General features: G+C 38.2%; 1 protein-coding gene across 6 annotated transcripts in view; it reads left to right on the top strand.

Moving 5' to 3' along the window:
• KaiR1D (Kainate-type ionotropic glutamate receptor subunit 1D) overlaps nucleotides 1-18,490 on the top strand; it is a 259,204-nt gene extending 240,714 nt beyond the window's left edge. For 3 of the 6 annotated variants that reach the window (XM_046633891.2, XM_046633889.2, XM_046633893.2), the window contains exons 8-18: nucleotides 4,876-4,896; nucleotides 6,659-6,811; nucleotides 6,892-7,113; nucleotides 7,815-8,106; nucleotides 8,384-8,522; nucleotides 9,825-9,962; nucleotides 10,948-11,146; nucleotides 12,077-12,308; nucleotides 12,587-12,702; nucleotides 13,394-13,549; nucleotides 17,746-18,490. In XM_046633891.2, the coding sequence (XP_046489847.1) occupies nucleotides 4,876-4,896; nucleotides 6,659-6,811; nucleotides 6,892-7,113; nucleotides 7,815-8,106; nucleotides 8,384-8,522; nucleotides 9,825-9,962; nucleotides 10,948-11,146; nucleotides 12,077-12,308; nucleotides 12,587-12,702; nucleotides 13,394-13,549; nucleotides 17,746-17,799 (1,722 nt within the window). In that variant the 3' untranslated portion in view covers nucleotides 17,800-18,490. Of the gene's footprint in view, nucleotides 1-4,875; nucleotides 4,897-6,658; nucleotides 6,812-6,891; nucleotides 7,114-7,814; nucleotides 8,107-8,383; nucleotides 8,523-8,702; nucleotides 8,841-9,824; nucleotides 9,963-10,947; nucleotides 11,147-12,076; nucleotides 12,309-12,586; nucleotides 12,703-13,337; nucleotides 13,550-17,745 lie in introns of those variants that run through there. The other 3 variants (XM_046633890.2, XM_046633894.2, XM_046633895.2) reach the window with 3 other exon arrangements.
• The last annotated feature ends 3,748 nt before the right edge of the window (nucleotides 18,491-22,238 follow it).

Here is a 22,238-nt window from a genome sequence, read left to right as displayed (position 1 = left end):
GGTTCGTAGCGGCAGAGCGAGTGTCTCTATCCTGGAAGGAACACGGTGGAACGGCGACGGCGTTTAAGTGGTGTGAAACACGCCTCACCGCTTACCGGTAGCGACAAACGTGAAACTCGGGTGAGCGAAGAGGACAAATAATTACCGCAACAAACGCCCGACCGGCCGTAGCACCCGCCAAACCCAGTCTCTGCAGTCTCGTTGCGTTTCGACGTGTCGCACACACTGCGAAGGGTAATGGGGCGAAGGTAATCCCGTTAGGCGTACACCTAGAATGACGAGTGGCGACCCGCAGGTGAACTTTGGGATTCGGTACGTAGACACGCCGAGAATTCGCGTTCCCGATAACGTTGTGGAAATGGGTTCACCGTGCGGGATATCGAGCACCGTTATCCAGTCGATGAGGCAAGGCGATACTTACTGAACTTCTCCGCTCGTCTACCCGTTGAGTTTTAAATGCTAGGTCATCAAACGCAGCTTTGCGGTATTTGAACCGAACATGGAGCTGACTACCCATTGAATATTCGATTAATTGTGTTTCATTGAACTCCGCTTGATTACCTATTGAATTGTAAACGGGCCGTTACACGCATCTTTCTAATATTTTTATACCCATTGACTTGAAAATGTCTCGTGAAACTCAAGATTCGTATATTTCAATTTTACGAGTCAACTACCCGTTGAATGTAAAATTCATGTGTCATTGAACCTCATTTGATTATACCTGGAATTTTGAATGAGTTACCAAACAAAACGTTGTGGTGTTCGAGGCAGACTTGGAGTTGACTACCCATTGAATATGTGATTGATCAAGTGTTGTTGAACTCTACCTGATTACCCGTTGAATTGTAAACGGGCGGTTAAACGCATTTTTCTAATATTTTTGTACCCATTGACTTGGAAATGTCTTGTCAAACTCAATTCTCTCAGTATTTGAACTTTACATGAAGTTAATTTTCTATTCATCGTAAAATTGATGCGTTATTGAATCTCACTCGATTGCCCGTTCAATTTTAAATCAATTACCAAGCATAAGCTCGTGGTATTTGAACTGGACATGAAATCAATGACCCATTGGCAATGTATTTAATCACAAGTACTTGTATTTCGCTTGATTACCCACCCGTTGAATTTACGAGTGAAATATGAAATCAAGTACCCATCAAACAACAAATTCAAGTGTAAATGAAATTCTCCAATTTGTTATCCATTGAATTGTCAAACGTGATTATTTTGTAACATTCGAATAAGGCGTGATTTATATAAATTATATAAGAATTATTCAAATGTTGAGTATCAAATTCATATGTAATTGAACCTCACTTAAGTACTGATTACTGATTATTTTCATAAATCCAGTGCAATCGAACTCAGCTTCGCAATGAACTGATAATTATTGAAATGAATAATAGTTGAATTTAATTTATCCACTCATTAAAACTTGATTAAAAAATGTGATGAAATTAAAATGCGCTCAATCACTCGTTACAAAAGTGGTAGAGAGCCGAGTGAAGCTTTAATGCGAATCATTTCACATGGTAGTTATAATTGCAAAAAATTTAACGAATTGAGTTTCCTGTTGAACCAGTAACGTTTAGTGAATTTCGCGGCATTAACGTCAATCCGTTACTTTAAAACCAAGGCGGTGAAGAATTTTCTTGCATAGAATTTTGATTGGACAGTTTGTTGACTTTGTAATGAAAACCCACTAAACTTTTTCAGAGTATTGGTCGATAGTCAAATTCACCTTCTACGTGTATTCGCATCAGAGACTAGTTGGTAGTTTTACCGAAAATCTGTTGATTGGACTGATGTGCGAGGGGTGATTTATACACAATGCATAATTAATTATACGCAACACGGGTGCGTACAACGCTGTATACTGCGAGTTGAACAGCCAGACAGTCATGGAGGTAATTATTACACGTGTACACCACGCGTGTATACATATACATGTATAATCTCTACAGCAGTTAATTATCAACGTATAATTAGCGTTTAATTGTAATTTAATATTCTACAAAATTTTCGGGGCAACGATGCGATGACGGGACAGATTTAAACATTCGAGATTGAATGCGCGCAAAGATGATCGATTAACGGTAACGCTGAAAAGCGGCATCGCTGTTATTATATACAAATTACAACCCCCGGATCATTAAACCTGTAAATTAATATGTGTCTCTTCAAAAGATCTCGTTCCATAATTTTTCATCAATCATGACGGAATTATAACGACGAATTAATCACAAATGCTCGATGAAAATGCAAAGAAACTTTTATTTGGGTCATACTGATCGAAGGACTTTTGTTTTCGATCACAACTTATTTGACAAGGCAATAAATGGTGTAGATTTTACTCAAGATCGCACTTTTTTGCATAGAACTCGGCCGAAAATTAAAATTTCAATTTACCACAATCGAAAAATATTGTTCTAGGTAGAAAATGAAAATTAGTTTTCCAGCTGTTACCAAAAAGTCTAGTATCCGTTACTATTCTTTCTCATTACGATCACTGTTGCTAGATTTTCTTGCAACTGTTGCAATAATTTAATGCTTGTGGAAGAATAAATTGACGTTAAAGCCTTATGTAACTAAAAAAGTAGAGTAAACCTCAGAAACTGATATTACCTTGCAATTACCAAAAAAGGATCGACAATAGCGCAAAATGTTTACGCGTCCCTCGTTTTTCGTAATTCCAACAACATTCAAACAGTTTTTTCAACGATACCTGTATTACTCAATTTTTCGAGTTACTATAAGAAATGAAATTTTTCTCAGTATGACAGAAAATATTTGGTATTTTGATTTCAGATTAAGCTATCACGAGTTATCGCGGCCACAGCGATATCCTGATTCAACAATTTTTCAATCAACATTTAACAAAATATTGTCCAAACGTTGTTCTTTCACATGCTCAATATAATAGTTCGAATAAAACAATTCTTCTGTTATAATTTTGAAAAAAATTAGAAAAAAGTATCCTTTATCTTCACCTTCAAAGCCCATTCAACCCCTTAACGGCTGGTCAAGATTGCGATGGGAAATATAGAAGGCTATGCTTGCGATGACGAGTGAGGAGTCAAACGACAGATTAATTTACTAAATCGGCAATTGCGAGCCAGCCGAGCTTCTGCGTATATGGATATAATTGCGTTGAGCGCCTCCCTAAATGGAATCGAATAATATGCATGTATGCATAAGGAGAATACAATGTAGGGGGTGTAGGTATCAGTCGGCAGGCAAAGAGCTGCCGGAGGATAAGAGACGCGCGGTAGAAGACGAGGAGGGCTCGACGTTCAAACGCTTGAGCGCACTTTGAAATTGTAGCATTGTGTACCAAAGTCCTGGAATTCAGCACGAATGTAATATAATATGCGGTACACGTACAACGGCGATTCTCTACACACACGCTGCTAAAGCTCCGCAAGCTCATATAGTCGTTTTATCCGTGCCTAGATTCCGTCCATCGCCAAGAAACTTACTTGCTGGCTCATTCTCCGCATTCTATTACGTCCACCTACTGCGATATTTATTATACTTGCAGTCCTCTTCTCCTATGACAACCGCTTACCCTGCAAAACCGCTTACACGTCGCAATCGATAAAGGCAAATACTACGCCATCATTATTCTCCTCGTTCAAACTGACGACAAATTTTTTTTTACCACTGCACAGGTCTGCGAAAAAATTTTTTGTTTCAGTTTCATCGAATGTTTTTGGTTGACATTAGCTTTTCGATCGTACCGAATCCAACAACGACTTACATTTTCCTCAATAAAATACAAGGTGTTTGCATGAAAAGGAAGAATAACAATAATGAAAAATGCACTATTTCGTTACAATGGGGGAAACGATATTTCTTATAAGATTAAACAAACAATTCCGTCATGAAATTTACCTAACATTCCACGTTCATTCTTTTTTTCTATGAAACCTTTTCTTTAGTCGTTTAATACTTCTCCGAAAACGCTTCCGCTTTCCATTTTCTCTTTCCCTGTTTGTATTTACTCTTGAGTCTAACTCTAATACATATTAAATGAAAATGAGAAATCACTTTTGAATAGGACTTTTAGAATCTAGAATAGAATATCAGATTTTTATTCGAACGTTAGTTTCACTCTAAATGAAACTACGAACACGAGTTCAAGAAAAAACCTGACCCGATGGAAATTTTTGAGTATCTTTTCCGGAAAGAGTATAGAAAGAAACGCCTGTGCAGTTTTTTGGTTACAGATCTGTGCTCAATTTTCTATTCCACACGTATTGATAGTTTCAAATTTTTGGATTTCTCCGATAATGACACGGTATAAAGACGGTAGAACAGACGAATCTAAGAAAAATTTATCATTTAATTGTGTGTAGAGTTTTCGGTGAGCGGAGAAATTTGAATTCTGTTATTTTATCTTTTCAAAAAAAAAAATTAAATCACACTCACACGCCGAATCGAGTTCCGTACTGTAATGATTTGTGATCGAGTTGCCGGTCAGTGAGAGAGAATGGTTTGAATTTGACCGTCAGATTCGGTATGCATGGTACGAAGCTGAATAATTCATGGCTAAATCATACCATGATAATTTATAGGTGATCAAGTTCCATTGTTCAAACTCTCCCGAAAAAAACTTATAATCTACGATCCTTTTGACTGGTTTGATTATACGAGTGAAATGTTTCATGCAGTTTTCTATTGTGATATCAATGGCCCGTTGAATTACACACTTACAGAGATGTCGTCAACCTGTTTCTGGTATCCTTTTATGTTCTTTCAGACAAACGTATAGTTACATAATCTTGTTGGAATTTCGCTCTGCTTGTTACTAACCGTATTCCGTCGCTTTTTGTTTCATGTTTCACGTATACATTTTCAACGTGCCAGGACAACCTGACATTCATAAAGGTAAGACATGGTGAAAATTTCTTTGCAGTAAAAAAGGATTTCATTTGTTTTTGTTTTTTTTGTTCATTATACCCAGCACAATCATCTCTATTACTGTTATTGCTATCATTATCGTCATTGAAATTCATCAAGCTTGTATAAGAGGGATTTCACATCAAATCAAACGAAAAAGCGCGAGTTTTTCCCTGACCACTTTTGATGTTTTCACCTTTTACTCACTTGAAGTTCGTATTGAAAACATCAAATCTGAATTTTTACAGATTTTGCTGACCAAACGTTTTCTAACCACAGCTAGTCGAAAAATCAGCTTTTATCAATTTCTCATTTCCTCAAGTTAACGTAGCTTGAAATTCAAATGACATATACAAAAAGTTTTGCATCTTTGTATGAAATTTCTAAAAATAATTTTGTGCGATCTTGCGTGCCCCGTTAAAGTACAGTTTTGACGAAAAGCTTCGAAAATCTTCTGTTGTAAAATAGTGCCCTAATCGAACTGGCTGAAATTTTTACACAGCATGTCTTTATCAATACGAAAGATTGTCTATAAGTTTCTTAGTGGGAGGAAAAGTATTTGAAAAGTTACAAGTAACAGTTGACGTGGAACTGTGAAATTTCTCGTCCATACGTACTGTAATGTGGCGGTATGAATCGTATAAGTTACACACATCGTTGAATTCTTACCTCGGATGAATATGCTCAAAAAATATTGTCCGGCGGTACGGAATTCACGTATTATGTCAGGAACCGTGATAAATAACAGACCGAAGTATACTCCTCGAGAAAAAGTTGACGACCGAAGTTATAAACAACACGCGTAACAATTGAGGATCGCGCTCGAGTGCGCAGCAGCGCCACGCGCAGGATAAGCAAACATCTTGCCGCGGCGCGAAGTTTGAATCGAATTCTCGCCACTGTGTGAATATTTGCTGATATATCTTCTGAACCACTCCACCGCCCACTATAAAGTTTTCAGAGAACCTTTCGCGTTGAAAAACACACGCTGTGTGTAAATTGTAACCCATTCGATCACGGCACTTTTCAGTTACAAATAATTTGCGCGCATTTTGTATAAAAACTACACTGAAACGGGCTATAAAAAATCCGAAAAAATTCTCTTCAGAAGTTCATAACTGAACCTAAAATTTTTGTGAAATAACTTTTTTCACACGTCGTCCAGGGTTTAAGCTACATAGGAAGGAAAAATCAAAGCATTGTCGAAATTAATTTATTGGATGAGTTGTCGTGAAGAAATTATGTGTCGAAAAAATCTGAAGAAATTCGAAGTTTATCCTTTCAATAAGTACTTCGATTGTGTGGAAGGGTAATCATATTAAAGTGGGTTAGTGAAATCGACCGTCCGATTTGACGTGGAATATCCTATAATTTCATTAAATACTCAAGACTGCAAAACCATAATCACTCATGAAATGATCAAACGAATTTAGCCACTTGAACGATGAAACTGAACCAGCACCAGTTGAAAAAAAGACATTTCGAAATATACTTCTGGCCTGCAAAACTATACCGACGAAAGTTTATTGTTTGCATAACAAAAAAAAAGTTTCACCTCTTCCCTAATTCGTTGCGCCCCAATTAACCTAAGAAAATAGAATAAAAAGGAGGTGAAACTTTCTCTCGGAATTACCTGCCCACAACTCAAGAGGCAAAAGAAGCAGAAGAACGATAGAAAAGCCGTGCTTTTACAATTTTAAAGGCTTGAAAATTGCTCGCATCTAATCAGTCGCCGATATTTATGCCACAGACGGAAACCGCGCTGATGTACGACGCCGTTCACCTTTTTGCTAAGGCTCTCCACGACCTTGACACCTCCCAGCAAATCGACATAAAGCCTCTGTCATGTGAGTCGGTCGATACTTGGCCGCACGGTTACTCGCTGATTAATTACATGAAGATCGTAAGTGCCGGAGGAGTGATAATGAATGAAAAATAAGAGAGAAATTACATTTATCGTCGATTCTTTTCGGTTGTCAACAGGTCGAGATGCGCGGTCTGACTGGAGTCATCAAGTTCGATCATCAGGGCTTCAGGTCCGATTTTGTCCTCGATATCATCGAGCTCAACAGCAAAGAGGGTCTGAAAAAAATCGGCACGTGGAACAGTACCGAAGGTGTAAACTTCACAAGGACCTACGGTGACGTCTATACTCAGATCGTGGAAAGCCTGCAGAACAAAACCTTCGTCGTGACAACGATATTGGTTAGTGCCGAACAGATTTTACTTACTGCTAGAGATTGAGAGTCGCTTAAGAAAAGATTATCGGGTACTTTATTTCGAGTTGTCGAAATTGGATATGTTGTTTTGATCATCTTAAGGTGTTGTGGGACGAATATTCCCAACCAAAAGTGAGTCTTAGTGACTATATTCAACACTTTGCGATGAGATCAAAATCGGAAAGAGACCAAGTTGATAAGATAATTCGTTTCATGACACCTTAATTAAGTTCATCCTCAGTTCTGTGGCTGTGTGATATTGACATTTATTTTTTCAAGTACTTTGAATAACCGGGGATTCCCGTACCGGACTTTTGCATCCACGTATACTTTTATCCAAAGAACTTTTTCCCGGTTGAAAACTGGCTGGAGGACTGGAAGGAACGAACGTGGACTGAGTGCAGAGTGAAGTTTTTTAACAAGCCTAGAAAAGTTGGCGATGCAGGTTATACCCGGATGAGCAAATCTCGTGAGAACTTTATCCGTGATGAGAGGCAGAGTGCGTCTCTGACGCAGATGAGTAGGTGGGATCATCGGGCCACTTTTTGCCGGAGATGTTCCACTGGCCAGAAGCCAGTCATGAATTCACTAATTGCTTTAGGAAGGAGTGCCAACTTTTCAGCAGTCGTTATTGTGAAGCGTAGAGTGTGTTGGACGGTTCCATGTATTCCGCATCCTTGTTCGCAGAGTTCTCCATACTGCATGAGGAAGGATTCCAGCGAAAAGTTAACCGGAAACGCGCAGTTCGAGGGGTACGGTATCGACTTGATACACGAGATATCTCGTATACTCGGATTCAATTACACCTTTAGACTGGTTCCCGACGGACGGTACGGCTCTCTGAATAGAGAAACGAAGGAGTGGGACGGGATGATGAAGGAGCTTCTCGACCAGAAGGCCGATCTCGCTATTGCCGATTTGACAATTACCTACGACCGCGAACAGGCGGTTGACTTCACAATGCCTTTCATGAACCTCGGTAAGTCGGTCTCACTATACCTGGTATTTCGATCTGTACGATAAGCTGAGTGGTTGGTACTCGGTGAAACTCGCTGTGTGTCTCCCAATCATACCGTCAATCCACCGTTTGAATCCACAGTACCTCACTCCTATCGAGCATTATCGAAATGACCTGCAGCTGTGACGGTAAAAATGATCCTTTTCCGCCTTCCGACTATCCACCGTCTTACGGAGTGTTCGACGACTGTATTCACTCGATACTGTTTTCCTGAACTCAGTCTCTGCTTCCGTTTCAGGAATAAGTATACTCTACCGAAAGCCGATCAAGCAGCCACCAAACCTGTTCTCGTTTCTGAGTCCGTTGAGTCTTGACGTGTGGATTTACATGGCAACAGCTTACCTCGGAGTGTCGGTGCTGCTTTTCATACTAGCCAGGCAAGTAAACGGTTCTCCATACTTCGTTCCACGGTAATACGCACAAGACGTTTTTTTTTTTCATTTCCCGTTGAATATACACAAAGCCAAGAGACCGAAGGTCTTCCTTGGTTGTGTGCTTGAGCTTTTTGCCGAATCGATTATGGTTCGTCAGGAGTAAACGCAGTTGGATTGGTTTAGATTTACGCCATACGAGTGGTACAATCCACATCCTTGCAACGCGAATCCGGACCATCTTGAGAACCGTTTCAAGCTACTCAACTGCATGTGGTTCGCAATCGGGTCTCTGATGCGACAGGGATGCGACATTTTGCCCAAGTAAGCCGGCCGTCCAACCCCTGCACCGCATCTTCAGAATATGGTCTTGCATCTCTTCGTGCAGTTATCAACCCCTCCCATGTTTACCCCAACCTCCCCCCGCCCCTCCTTCCACGTGCCCTCCAATATTGGGTCTCCATAATGTTTCGCGGGAGCTTGGCAGAATCGCACGTCAACGGAAAGCTTCGCGCTATGAATGATAAAGGACGGTGACCTGATGTTGGGAAGAACTGGTTAGATAGAGTAACACAGTATTGTACGTGATTTGGAGTTACATTCTCCGTTCAGTGACATTAGATTGAATTAGAAGACAACTAACTTCGGACCGAATCAAGCTTCCAAAAAGTTCACCAAAATCGAGAGGTCTGAAAAAATGAAACAAAGAGAACACTTCCTCATGTCAGGTCAAGTCAACTGAGCATCACGAGGAGGAGAACTGAATTCACAACATCGATTCCAAATTCGTGCGATAGGTCGAATTGAAGTAGAAATCGGATATAGATTATAAAAAAAAAACCTGTTAATAACCCACGCGAATCTTTCATTGGTCCGTTCGTTAAATGGGCGCAGTAGCTCGCTTATCGGATAAAGTTGGGAAAAGAGGACTTGGCTCAGGGAGCAAAGGTTCCGGTAGGTTTTTCAATCGATGCCTGAGCTCGAGGTTTATTGGATTGAGGAGAAAATTGTATGAATTGAAAGAAGTTCTCAAGATATAGAATAAGAAGAAGAAAAAAAAAAAAAAAACGCTGGGCTCACAGCTCACACCTGTCCCATTATCCCGACGTTGATCGATGGATGAGGGAACGGATGATTTGGGCCGTTCTTTTATCAGAGCCGATTTTGAATATGTTCTCCGTTGGTGACAGCGGTGGGATCCCGTCGAGACGGGCAGACGGGAGGCCGCTCATAGTCGGTGAATTCGGGCCTTTGATCACACAGGAGTCCAGCATCTAACCCCAAGTCCTTCCTTTGACGTGTCTGCAGGTTCAGCCCTTACGAGTGGGAGAATCCGCACCCCTGCAACGCGCAATCCGAGGTCCTCGAGAACGAGTTCACGCTCCTGAACTCGCTCTGGTTCACCATCGGCTCGCTCATGCAGCAAGGCTCTGATATAGCTCCAAAGTAAGTCCCCTGCAGTCCTTTCGATTAAGTTAGCCAGGGACCACGTCGCGCCCGTTTTCCGCATTTCTACTCTTGCCATGGCCAACCCTCATTCCCCTCGAATACCCGAGTCAAAAGACAATCCCCCAATTTGAACTCGTAGATAGATGAACCATCGAGTAGGCCAGGAAAAATTTTTAGACGAACAAGATATTGCGAAGGTATCGGTGGATGCTATATCGTAGGCTTGCTGCACTAGCATACGTTAACGATATGCTGGTCGCATTTACCGCTGTAGAGTCCTACCCAAGTCCACCTTTTCGATTGTTTTCTTTATTTTTTACTCAACCCCTTGACTTAATTTTTCAAAAATTACACACTAATTATTTCGTAGTTCGATTTTTATTAGGCTGCTTTGTCTATAGATTGTAGAATAATTTAGTCTGTTCACCCGTTATCGTTGTCGTATTTTAGTGCCAGCTGTAACCAAATTCACTGATCCAAATATTAGTGCCTCGTCTATTTTCAGGTTCGATATCTTACAGTCAATTTATTACTACTCCTTTTTCATATTTCCATCTCGTTTCTGCTTATCACTTGCACCTTAGTCATTCTTTATCCAAACACCTTGTGAGCTCATATCTGAAATTATCTGCGAAGTAACATATCACGAGTGAAAGAGACTGATCGGTCTAAAAATCTATCCATTCAAACATTGAATTTTCTCTAAATGCTTGAATGATTCTTTTCAAAGTTATCCGGTCTGAAAATGGTCAGTTTAAAAATATGTCACAGCACTGTAACGTCGAGTTGATCGAAAATAGTAATTTCTATCAGCATGGAAATGTTCAACGAATAACTTTAGAGACACTGACAGATGAATCAACAAATTAGCCATCGTTAAAAGACAGATGTCCATGATTTGGTGAAACGTCTTTTGTTTTTTGACGTAAATTTTCAATAACGAAGGTAGCAGAAGTTGTACCGAATTGAATTTTGATCGCAGGGCAGTATCGACGCGAATGGTTGCTGGGATGTGGTGGTTCTTCACGTTAATTATGATATCATCGTACACGGCGAATCTGGCCGCTTTCCTGACAGTAGAACGAATGGATTCACCGATCGAAAGTGCCGAGGACTTAGCCAAGCAGACGAAAATCAAATACGGTGCTCTGAGGGGCGGAAGCACGGCTGCCTTCTTCAGGGTAAGAATGAATGACTGTACAAAATGTTACCACCAGACCCCTACCATATCACGGAAATTACCTACTTTGGATCTCGGTGTTCTTGCGGGGAGGAAATTTGCCCGGTGATTGAGCGTAACGTCTTTTCAAACTGACAATGAAACCTCCTACGATTATTCAGACGTTTCTGGAACCCGGTATGGTGGAAACGGGTTCGATGGTGGAATACACGGGTGATTGTGAGCCGTGCGAATATCAAAATCGCGGATTCCTTACACCCGCCAATCCGGCTGGAAATCCGCATACCTGCAGTAGTCTGTCGTTATGGGAGGGGGGCTTCAGCCGGGGATAAGTTGCCTGTGAAAACACGAATGATTGATTGATACAGCGGGTAATGTAGAACCCCCCGGACAAGATATTAGACCGAAGAGATGTTCTCGTATCTATATCCCTCCCTTCGGTTCACCGTTCAAGATGGATGAAGTTGGTAATGGAGTTGGTTCGCGGAGTCAACCAAGTTTTACTAACACGTGTTTCTTTTTTACACTCGGTAGGCGAATAACTTCAGAAATATAATAAAAAAACGTTCCGGTTAAAGACGAAAAGTATAACCCATCGGAAAAAGGAATTCCATTTAAGCTCTAGTCGCGTATCGGTTGGGCCTCACTTGCATTGGACAGTCCCTGATTACGTTCTAATTGCGTCGATTTTTCACTCAGCACGTATGGTGTGTCCACCTTGAGAATGTATCCATGTAGAAGTGTAAAATATATCGACTAAGTGATCTTATCGACCTAAACCGTAGTGGCACGGAACGTAATCGAACCTTTCAATCCTGGGAAAAAAGGATGGCTTCGATCCCAATGTTTCTGGATAACTAAATTCACCAACTAAACGACCTTAGATGCACTGTAAAAATTATGATGGATTTACTGAACTGTTACCATTCAGGATTCGAACTTCTCGACTTACCAGAGGATGTGGTCCTTCATGGAATCCGCTAGACCGACGGTCTTCACGACGAGCAACGTCGAGGGCGTGGACAGGGTGGTCAAGGGTAAGGGTGGCTACGCATTCCTGATGGAATCCACTTCGATCGAGTACGTAATCGAGAGGAATTGCGAGCTGACGCAAGTTGGCGGTCTGCTGGACTCCAAGGGATATGGAATCGCGATGCCGCCAAGTGAGTTTGCCATTCCGATAATAAAGTCGTGGGTTGATCATCTAAATTTTCGCTTCAAAGAAATTTCTATCAGCGCGGTCATGTCAACTCTTCGAGAGCGTCGATGTAACACGATGTGCCTGCATAACAAGGACCTATTACTCGGTGCTCAAAGCGTAATTTCTCTCCGTTCCTACAGAATACCACCCGGAGAGCACAGACACGTCCCTATCTTTAATAAAATCTTCTGTTTGTCTTAGCTAAAGTTTTACTGCATCCAAGGTAAATTCAATTTACAGATTCACCGTACAGAACAGCGATAAGCGGAGCCGTCCTCAAACTTCAAGAGGAGGGCAAACTACACATACTCAAGACCAGGTGGTGGAAGGAAAAACGTGGCGGCGGATCTTGCAGGGTATGTTTTCTATTTTACATTGCACATTCTTCTTAGAACCCACAAATTTCTTCCGATGAAACGTCATGTTACACGATTATCAATTGACGTCAGAACTCACCTCATTACCAACAGAACATTCTCAATTGTTTTTCAATTATTTGATGTTGATTTGGGGGGTGGGGTGGAAAAAATTCGACAATATCCTAAATAAGGACCACCCTAATGTACGTATATCTAGTCTTATAGACGCAAACTCATACTAGATCTGGTTGAATACATCAAGACTCGTATACTATATTCACAGTTTGTAAATATCGTCAAATCTAACGAATTGTATGTGATACTTATTCAGACACGGTCGGATCTGGTACCACACCTGACCTGGATATTCAACTCGATCTATTCAAAAGTAAATACCAATACTTGTATCGTATCTGTGAAATTTCCTCCAATCAAGCCCAACTTACAATAATCCAGTAGCGATGAGATAATGTACTCCGCTTTAAAGAGTTGGGTAAAAGTGATGACGCGAACGATTATAAAGCGATTCGATGTGATTTTGGAACTTCGCATATCCAGCAGTTTTTTTTTTCCCCCGGAAACGGATAATTTGATTGATAATCCGGAGATGAGTCAGCCCTTCTCCCTTCCAGACAGGAAGTAATCCCGGGATCCGAAACAGTTGACAAGGCCGATTGTCTCGTTTCAGGACGACACGTCCAAGAGCAGTTCGGCGGCTAACGAACTTGGCCTGGCGAACGTCGGTGGAGTATTCGTCGTCCTTATGGGGGGCATGGGGGTCGCCTGCGTGATAGCGGTCTGCGAGTTCGTATGGAAGAGCCGGAAGGTCGCCGTCGAGGAACGGGTGAGTGAGGTCAGATAACACGAAGAGGGCGAGGTCAAGGGGCACGAGAAACCGGAAACGCACCTCGACCCGGACGCCATTTACCCACTCGACATACCCAGGGAGTACATCAGTTGATGTTCGCTCGATGGTGGAGTTCCTCTTTAATGGTCCGTGAGCACGCGAACCTGCAACTGTCGCAAAGTCACTCGGGTCTAGCCTGCGATCGCCGTCGATCGTTGACATTCGACACTAAAAATTCATCACGTTTAGAAAGCGTACCTATACGCACACTGAGAGAAATTTTTAGTTCCGGTCACCGCTCAGTCCTTGATTATTTTCATTTTTCACCATAGTCGAAAAATATAGTTCCAGGTAGATAATGAAAATTAGTTTTCCAGCTGTTACCGAAAAGTTTAGTATCCGTTACTATTCTTTCTCATTACGATCACTGTTGCTAGATTTTCTTGCAACTGTTGCGAAAATTTAATGCTTGTGCAACGATAAATTGATGCGATAGCCTTGTTCAACTAAAAAAGTAGAGTCAACCTCAGAAACTGATTTTGCGTTGCAAATACCAAAAAAGGATCGATGATAGGGCAAAATGGTTAGGCGTACCTCGTTTTTCGTAGTTCCAACAATATTACAACATGTATTACTGAATTTTTCTAGTTACTGTAACAAATGAAATTTTTCTCAGTGCATCTATGCGAACAGTAAGGATTTTTTTTACCTTAACGAATAATGCGTCACCTATATGGTTTTACTTTTTTACTTTGCTTTTTAATTTTTTTTTTTTCGTTGCCAAATTCTATAAGTTTCAGATTTTTCATTCAGCCATTTTCGTGATCATCGCAGAAGTTTGTCGGACAAACCGACAGAATCTTCTCTTTTCACAGTGTTGAAAAATATCGCGCAAAAAGTGTTTTTTATTGTTATTATTTACCTTGTTTTCTTTGAACGATATTCGATCCAACGTAAATGTGATCAGTATTAGGTGAGATCGGATTAATTCAAATGATCAAAAAATTTCTTTAACAATATTTGATATCCGTATTTGGTTAATTTTGTTTTCAACATTTCGTGTAGGACGTTGTTCGATTATAAGTAACGTTTCTGTTTTTTCGCCCCTGCCTAAAAAAAAACTTGACGTAATTATATTGATATCAAGAAGCTAATCCTCGCCGAAGGATACCTCTTAAATCTAATTTCAATATGCCGCTTTTAGGACTCGAAGTTTTCCCACTTTAGTAACACGAGTACAAAAGTTGCATTAAATTTTTTCAATGCCAACAGTTCATTTACCAAAAACTATTGAATGTATTTACGATATATATAATTTGATATAAAAATACATAGCTTGTAAAATGTTGAATGTACGGAATTCGCTTTCGAGACTTTTACGCCCACAAATTTTTTACCACATTTATTCTTGTCAAGCCAATTATTGAGCCGTTAAAAATGCTTCAAAATGGATTTTTAAATGAAATTGACTTTTGAGCCTCGAGGCTTACAACTTTTGTACCGTTTGAGCCGAGGATTCGGTTGAACGAAAAAATTTTGTAAAGAATTAAAGTCTCTACGATATAATGCTTCAAGGATCAATCGAATCCGTATCGTTAAATACGACTGAGTGATGAAAAATTGAAGATTGAAAAGGAAACAACATTTCCACATGTTACTTAAACGGAAGAACTTTGAGTTCTGCGATCGGTGACCTCTGAAAATAGCATTGATCATGTTCTTCCTATTTGGGATTAATTTATCAGGTGGATTATAAAAAAAAAAGTATAAAAAAAATGTCCAACGATTCTTTTCATCGTTTCGTTCCATCTTACTTTTCTTTCCGTTGCCCGATTTCTTTTTTTTTTTTTTTTCAATTTAATTTTGGAAGTGCACAATGCCTCCACTTTGTACACGCTGCTCGAGCAAACGAATGTACGTCTAGTTTTAGCCGACGCGGTAGATGAATAAATGCATGTAAACGCGTTTAATTCGCAAAGCTTTCGGGTTTAATTCAACTCTGCCGGTGAAATTATTCCCGTGCCCGCAAAATTTATCCGCATAACTGTGTCGAAATAAAACGCGTTACGCTTATACACCAAAGCCGGACGGATTGTCACTAAAAGCAAATAAATATACAGCAGATTTTTTGTCAAGAGGTAAATGAAAAATTTTTGAACTTGAAACGGGTAAGGTCTTGGACAATTTTTATTTTCTAGAAAACCTGTAAACCTGTAAATTATCATTCCAGAAAAACGTCTTGGAAATATTCCGAGTTTGAAAACAAAGGAAGCTTTAAAAATAAAAAAAAAAAAAAACGAAATAAAAAAAGCTCCAGACACAGATGGGGAGGAATTTTTTTCCGCCTGCTTACCGCCGGATTTCATGTGAGATAAAAGTACTTGACGGAGTAATTCTCGGGCGAAAAAAAGGGGCGACCTTTCATCGTCGCTACAGGACCTCGGATAGGGTGGTAAAATTTCTTCCCCATTCCCCGTATAAAACTTTTGCGGGGTAGTTTACGGTGTATACTTACAGGGGATCTCATATACACCGTGCGGTTCGCTTCGCGGTTCCCTAATTTTCCCCAACAAACATAAAACTCTGTTTGCCAACAAGCCCCTCTCCAAACTCACGCGTGTATAACCGCCTGTCCATCGGTTATTTTTTGAAAAAACGCTCCAGGAACTTGACGCAATATTTGATGAGAAATAAGAAACGGATCATTGATATATTATGAAATGGTTTTTTTTTTCGATTCGTGTTAAAAAGCAACGAAAGGTTGTTAGAAAATCAGGAAACAGATGGAATGAAGTCATATACGGTTCAAAATTTATGCAATTTATCAAAATTCTAAACTCGATGTCTCATCCCGGAGTTTTAAATGTACTAAGAAAAATTTTGAGAAAGCACAAAACTTTGCATAACTTTTTTTTCTCAGGTAAAATTGAAAAAAAAATCATTCAAATTCAAATGTGAAATCTTAATGTCACTCTGATGACGAAATTCCGAGTTATTTTATTTCTAATAACGATTAAACTTTGTCGTTATTGTTACAAAGCGGTGACAAATAAATGAAATTCAATTCGCATGAAAATAACGATTACTCACGACAATTTCAACGATTGTACTTTCTTTTAATAGTAATACAGAATAAAAAAAAAAAAAGAAGCCTCACATCGACAATTGTATAAATTAAATTTCTAAGCCGAGAATATATTAAGGTAAAAATTTGTCCCCAGGATAAATTCGTCAAAGGGAAGGCGGCCTGATTTTAATTTCAATATCTCTCCCTTCCTCCTTTCTACATTAGCAGCCTTCTTTTCCTGTCGAATCAGCGTCAGCAGCGCCCACCTGATTCGATTCGTACCCTAATCGTTTAAAATTCGGAATGTAGCGTTCCTCAATAAAACGTGAATAGAATTTCTGTGCAGTGCACACGTGGAGATTTTTTTTTTTCTCTTTTTTATTCTCCTTTTCCATTCTCCGCCGCTCCGTTTCTTTTCTCCTCGTTTCTTTTGTGAGATGCAGGGCGTCTGGAATTCCATTGATCAGAAGCTGGAGGGTCGTCGTCGGTGACGTTGAAGTTCGATGACGTAACGGGAGTCCAAATTTTTTGATACCAGGACCAAAGGCTTCGGAAATAATAACCCAAATAAAAATAACACGTGACAAACATATCCCTTTTGAAATTTAATTTAATTCAATACAAAGTTTTCCATCAATCACTTTTACATTTTTTCTCATGGGCTATTTTTGTCATGGGTTATTTTTCTCTTGCGTTATCTTTGTTCAGGTTATTTTTGACTTGGTTTATTTTTGTGATGGGTTATTTTTATCTTGAGTTATTTTTGTTCAGGTTATTTTCTTCGGGTTATTTTTTTCTTGGGTTACCATTGTTCGGCTTCTGTTTTTTTGTCTTGGGTAATTTTTGTCTTGAGTTATTTTTACATGGGTTTTTATATGGGTCATAGAATTTTTTTTTTTATAGTTATAAAAAAAAATTTGCTCTCTGCATTCAATGCAATGTTTCGTCAATTTCTGTACACGCAGGCCGATTGTCATTATTACTGTTGTTACTGTCGCTACGGTTTTAATTATTATTATTATGATTTTCCCCTAGTAATGTACGATGTGTTGAACAATTATTGCGATGTGAAAATAATTCTTTCTGGCAAAATCATCACGTGGATTATTTTGGTGTTCTGTTTTAGAAGCAGAAATCATCCGGCAAGCCTATCTGCGAAGGTTTCACTGATCTCCACTAGCTGCATGTCGGGCGATATCTACACTTCGAAAACAGACTCCAAAACGATCCAAAACGAGATTGACACGTTGAATAATGACACAACGAGATAAGAGGAGATAACGAAATTGAGGGAAAGAGGGCTAAGAAAATTGGCGAAGAATTGACGAAAGTGCGAGAGACGGCGATTGTTTGACGCGTTTATACTCGTTTCACGATAAAGACGTGATTGTGAGATTAACGCGGACCTAAATGAAGAAGAACTCCATCGAATCACTACGACGATGATAATTTATAAGCAGAAACTGAAAGCTACGACCTAACACTTGACCTCTCCACAATTTCACATTTCATTTAAAATCAAGCTTACGCGTTTGTTGTAGAAACAATGAAATCAATTTTTTTTTTTTTTTTTGTTCATTGTTTATCAAAGTTTCTTGAACTGTAATATGTGCGATGAAAGAAGACAATATAATTTATTCTATTATTTTCTTGCCTAATTTTTCTTACGATTCTCAACCGGTAATAAGAACTTAGGAGGTCAAATACATCTGTCATTTGCTCATATCAAGTCCTTGAATAATTTATAAATAAATGACGAAGAAATTTTCACTCGGGAATCAACGGCTTGAAAAAAGTGCTGTGACGTGATGTGAAGGGACTGAAATTTGAAATTGAATCGAATAAAAAAAAAAAAAATAAATGAAAACAAATTGAAGGATACAGTAATAACGATAATAACGGTTGAAGAGAATCGAAACCGTTGATCCCTTGAATGCGCAGAATAGATTATACGCTGTGCAGAAAATGTGACGAATTCCCAGCCAAAGATGAAAAACACCCGTGTATAATGTACATGATTAAAATCGGACAATTTTATACTGAAAAATATAGATAATTCACGTACCTATAATATATTGATAGTCGTAGATAGAGTTATACGATTATTGTAAATATCATTATAAAGAGGGGATGAAAAAAGAGGTTAAGCGTATGATTAAAGCTCGCCAATAATTTTTTCTCAAACTCAATGCGGAGTCTGTAGATTTGATTTTCGGATAAAAAATTGAAATTCTAAACTTGAAAAGTTCCGAAAGCACCAAATACTGATTATCTCGTTGTCAGTGGCGATACTTAAAGTAAAGAAATAAAACTCTGACGAAATGTCAAAGGTTCGAATGATCCTAATCCCGAAGCTCAAAGTTCTGAATGTTGTTTTCGATTTTCGATATTTTTACATTCGGAATCCTGGTCATTTTGAATTTCAGCCTTTCCGATTTTTCATACCCGCCCGTTGTTTCCGACCAATCCAAGCTTTGTCGTTTCATAAAAGTTCGATTTCTTTACCTCAAGTTTTGCCCCCAAATATTTCGGAGTTAGGGGCTTTCGGAATTTTTCAAATTCAGAACTTCAACCCCGCCCCGAAATTTTTTTTTCGAGTTTTTGCGGTAAAAATTTGTAGATGACCCTTTTTTCGAATTTATTCGAGACATCAATGTGTACATAACAACAATTTAGCCGCACAGTATATGAAACGAGATTCTATTTCAATCGTGTAAATTATAGAAATGATATATTATACAGTACGTTTTATTCCTTCTCAATTATAATCAAAAAAACGCTCTTCACATGCTTAAAATTATACGAAATGCAAAGTACCTGTCCGGTGAAAGCGAATCGATAATTATTCTGTATAATATCTCGTCCATAACTGTGATCAGACGAATTACGTGTATAAATAATAAGAAATATTAAGAAACTCAGTTAAAATAAATACGTCTTATAATAAATATAATAAATAAGATTGTATTTATTGTTATTATTCCTACCATTATAAACATATAAATAATGATTTTACGAAACTGGGTAAGTGAAATGCGCTGCAGGGTAGAAAACGGAAATTTTTGTACATAAGTTTTGAATTCCCGCTGAATGTTATCTGTATATTAATGATAATTTCATTTTGAATGGTAGTTTTTCTAGACCTGGAATATAATATAGACATTTCAAAGTCAAATCAAGACAGAACCTGCTTTTAAGAACAAAAAAAAAAAGCATAAAAACAAATTCTACGGACTCCGTGTTGTAGTTCGATTGATTTCTGAATTAGAGCAAAGTTTAATTTATCGGTGTGTCTACTAAGGTCGTTTGCTTTTTGTTAATCTAATTTCAATTTTCATCTACTGCGTATTGAGAACGAAGTTGTATAAACGAACTAGGTAAAATAAACGGAAAGATATAATTATAATAGAATAAATTTACTCGTTTAAGAATTACAGACTCTATAAATTATTAATAATATAATGTACACTTAGGAATAATTAGTTTAATTCTTGACTAGTATGCAATTATCTATAAACAACAAACAAATTCATCACGACCGTGTGTTTCTACTGAAAAGGATAATAATTATAAACACGATTAAAGAAACACGCGATAATTGCAGATCCTTGATATATTATATTGACTATTAAGTCTCGACAATTGTAAGCTACAAAATATTGATATAAAGAAAAGAAGAAAAAAAAAAAAAAAAAAAACAAACAAGAAACCATTTGTCAGTTACGTTATTATTGTTAATTGTCTTGTGATTATTTCCTGCCCATCTCTCAAGTTCTCGACTAGCAGCAAGTGAGACGATCGATCAATTCGTCATTTAACAAGCAAGTAATAATACAAATATTCATTTACCCTCTGTCAATGTTATGAAGCATTTTGAAAAAAAAAAAAATAGTGGTGTAAATTTACTCCCAAATATTATACAGAATTATACAATGAAAATTTTGAAAAATCAAAAGAAAAAAAAAAACTAACCTTCACGGTCTTTCACTTACAAAATTTCCCCCAGTTTCAAATCAATAATGATTCAAGCTCACAAAAACATCTAACCAGTTTAGATCTGAAACTCGGAAGATTTGATATGCAGGAAAAATAACATACGCAAAAATTTACGCAATTTTTGAACTCGTTTCTAATTATCCATGCGAAAGTGAAAAGTGAAAAATTCTGTTCGTAGTCAGCCACCCCTTAACGTCAATTTCTACTCGAGCAACGACACGAATGTGCATCGATTTGCCTGCGACAAGGCGTTGCTGTTCACGAGTTGTTTTTTTTTGCGTGGATTAGTTTTTGAGAAAACTACATTGAAGAAAAAATCTAAGAGCCGCAAAATAAAATGTTTAAATCATGCAAATCAAATAATTGGTTTAAAATTTGTTGTCTTGTTCTTATACGCAAGAGAGGAAGTGCAAAAAAAAAAAAAAATTCAATTCCAACCGTCGTCAATCTGAATGCAACAGAAGCCAGATTCTCGGTAAATTTTGCATCAAGTTCAGACTCAGTTGGACTAGAGAAATGGAATTTAAAAGGTAAAATGTAGAGCAGAAAGTCCGGTGATGCGGTTATTTGTACGATACAATCTCCTATACATTTTTTTTTCGAAAATGATACAGATTTTTGATGGAAATAAGTAACACGCGTTACGTGCAACGCTCTCAGAACTCGCTGGATAAAATAATTTTATCTCGGTGGGCGATGTATAGTTGAGTGAAGGAATTTCCGTTTCATCTGCCAAAAATAGGAAATCGGCAACGCTGAGTTATTTCTCTCTTCCCCATTTTCTCTCATTCACTTCTTTGCTTTTCGCTATAAAAAACTGTAACTTTACACGTGCAACATAAACAAGCAACAAATCAAATGGACACAAACAATCCGGTGATTCATACTGAGAAAAATTTGCTGAATCTTGTGAGATTGTGTTTTTCGAGATGTACCGATGTTTCAAAGACGCAATTAGCTCGGAGCAAAGTAATGGTTCAAGGATTGGAAGAAAAAAATTAAACATTCGCTCGGATATTTTTCTATCCACGGATTATTTTCGTAATTTTCTATCTAGCTCGAGAAATAATTCTTTAGCTATTACATCGAATTTTGCTGTGTAAGAAAAAAATAAGAAAAAAAAAAATCTCCTGTTTAAGTTTCACTTCGTAAAACAAAACGAGTATTTTATAAAAAAAATTTGCCAAGTTTCAGAGGTGATTTTTAGGATACGTCAAAAATTTACCGTCTGTATTATTTCGTTTACAAAGCCTTGAGCGATTTTTATTTTAATTTTCAAAGCGACATATCTTGGTAAAAATGTAAATTTCACGCTCAATCTCAAAATTTTCAAGTTGAATTGAGAGCCAATGAATGTTGAAGAAAAAGTTGATGATAAAAAAATGTTGACCGAATCAGCTATAAAAAGCTATTCGTGATATGAAGAAAATAAAAATACATTTTTCTTTGAATGCTTGAAAATATTTACAGTTGACCCAAATTCGATCGATGATAGAAAAATACTTATACGAGCCAAGAGAAAATGCAACGAGTAAAAATTAGCAAAGGTTAAATCGGTGCTCGCAGATTTGATGGCTGCATTATATATATATCGTTGAAGTAGGTCAAATGGGAAAAAAAGTC

The sequence above is a fragment of the Neodiprion pinetum genome, chromosome 7, assembly GCF_021155775.2.
Source record: "Neodiprion pinetum isolate iyNeoPine1 chromosome 7, iyNeoPine1.2, whole genome shotgun sequence".
Lineage (NCBI taxonomy): Eukaryota > Metazoa > Arthropoda > Insecta > Hymenoptera > Diprionidae > Neodiprion > Neodiprion pinetum.
This window is presented reverse-complemented; position numbering and strand designations above follow the sequence as displayed.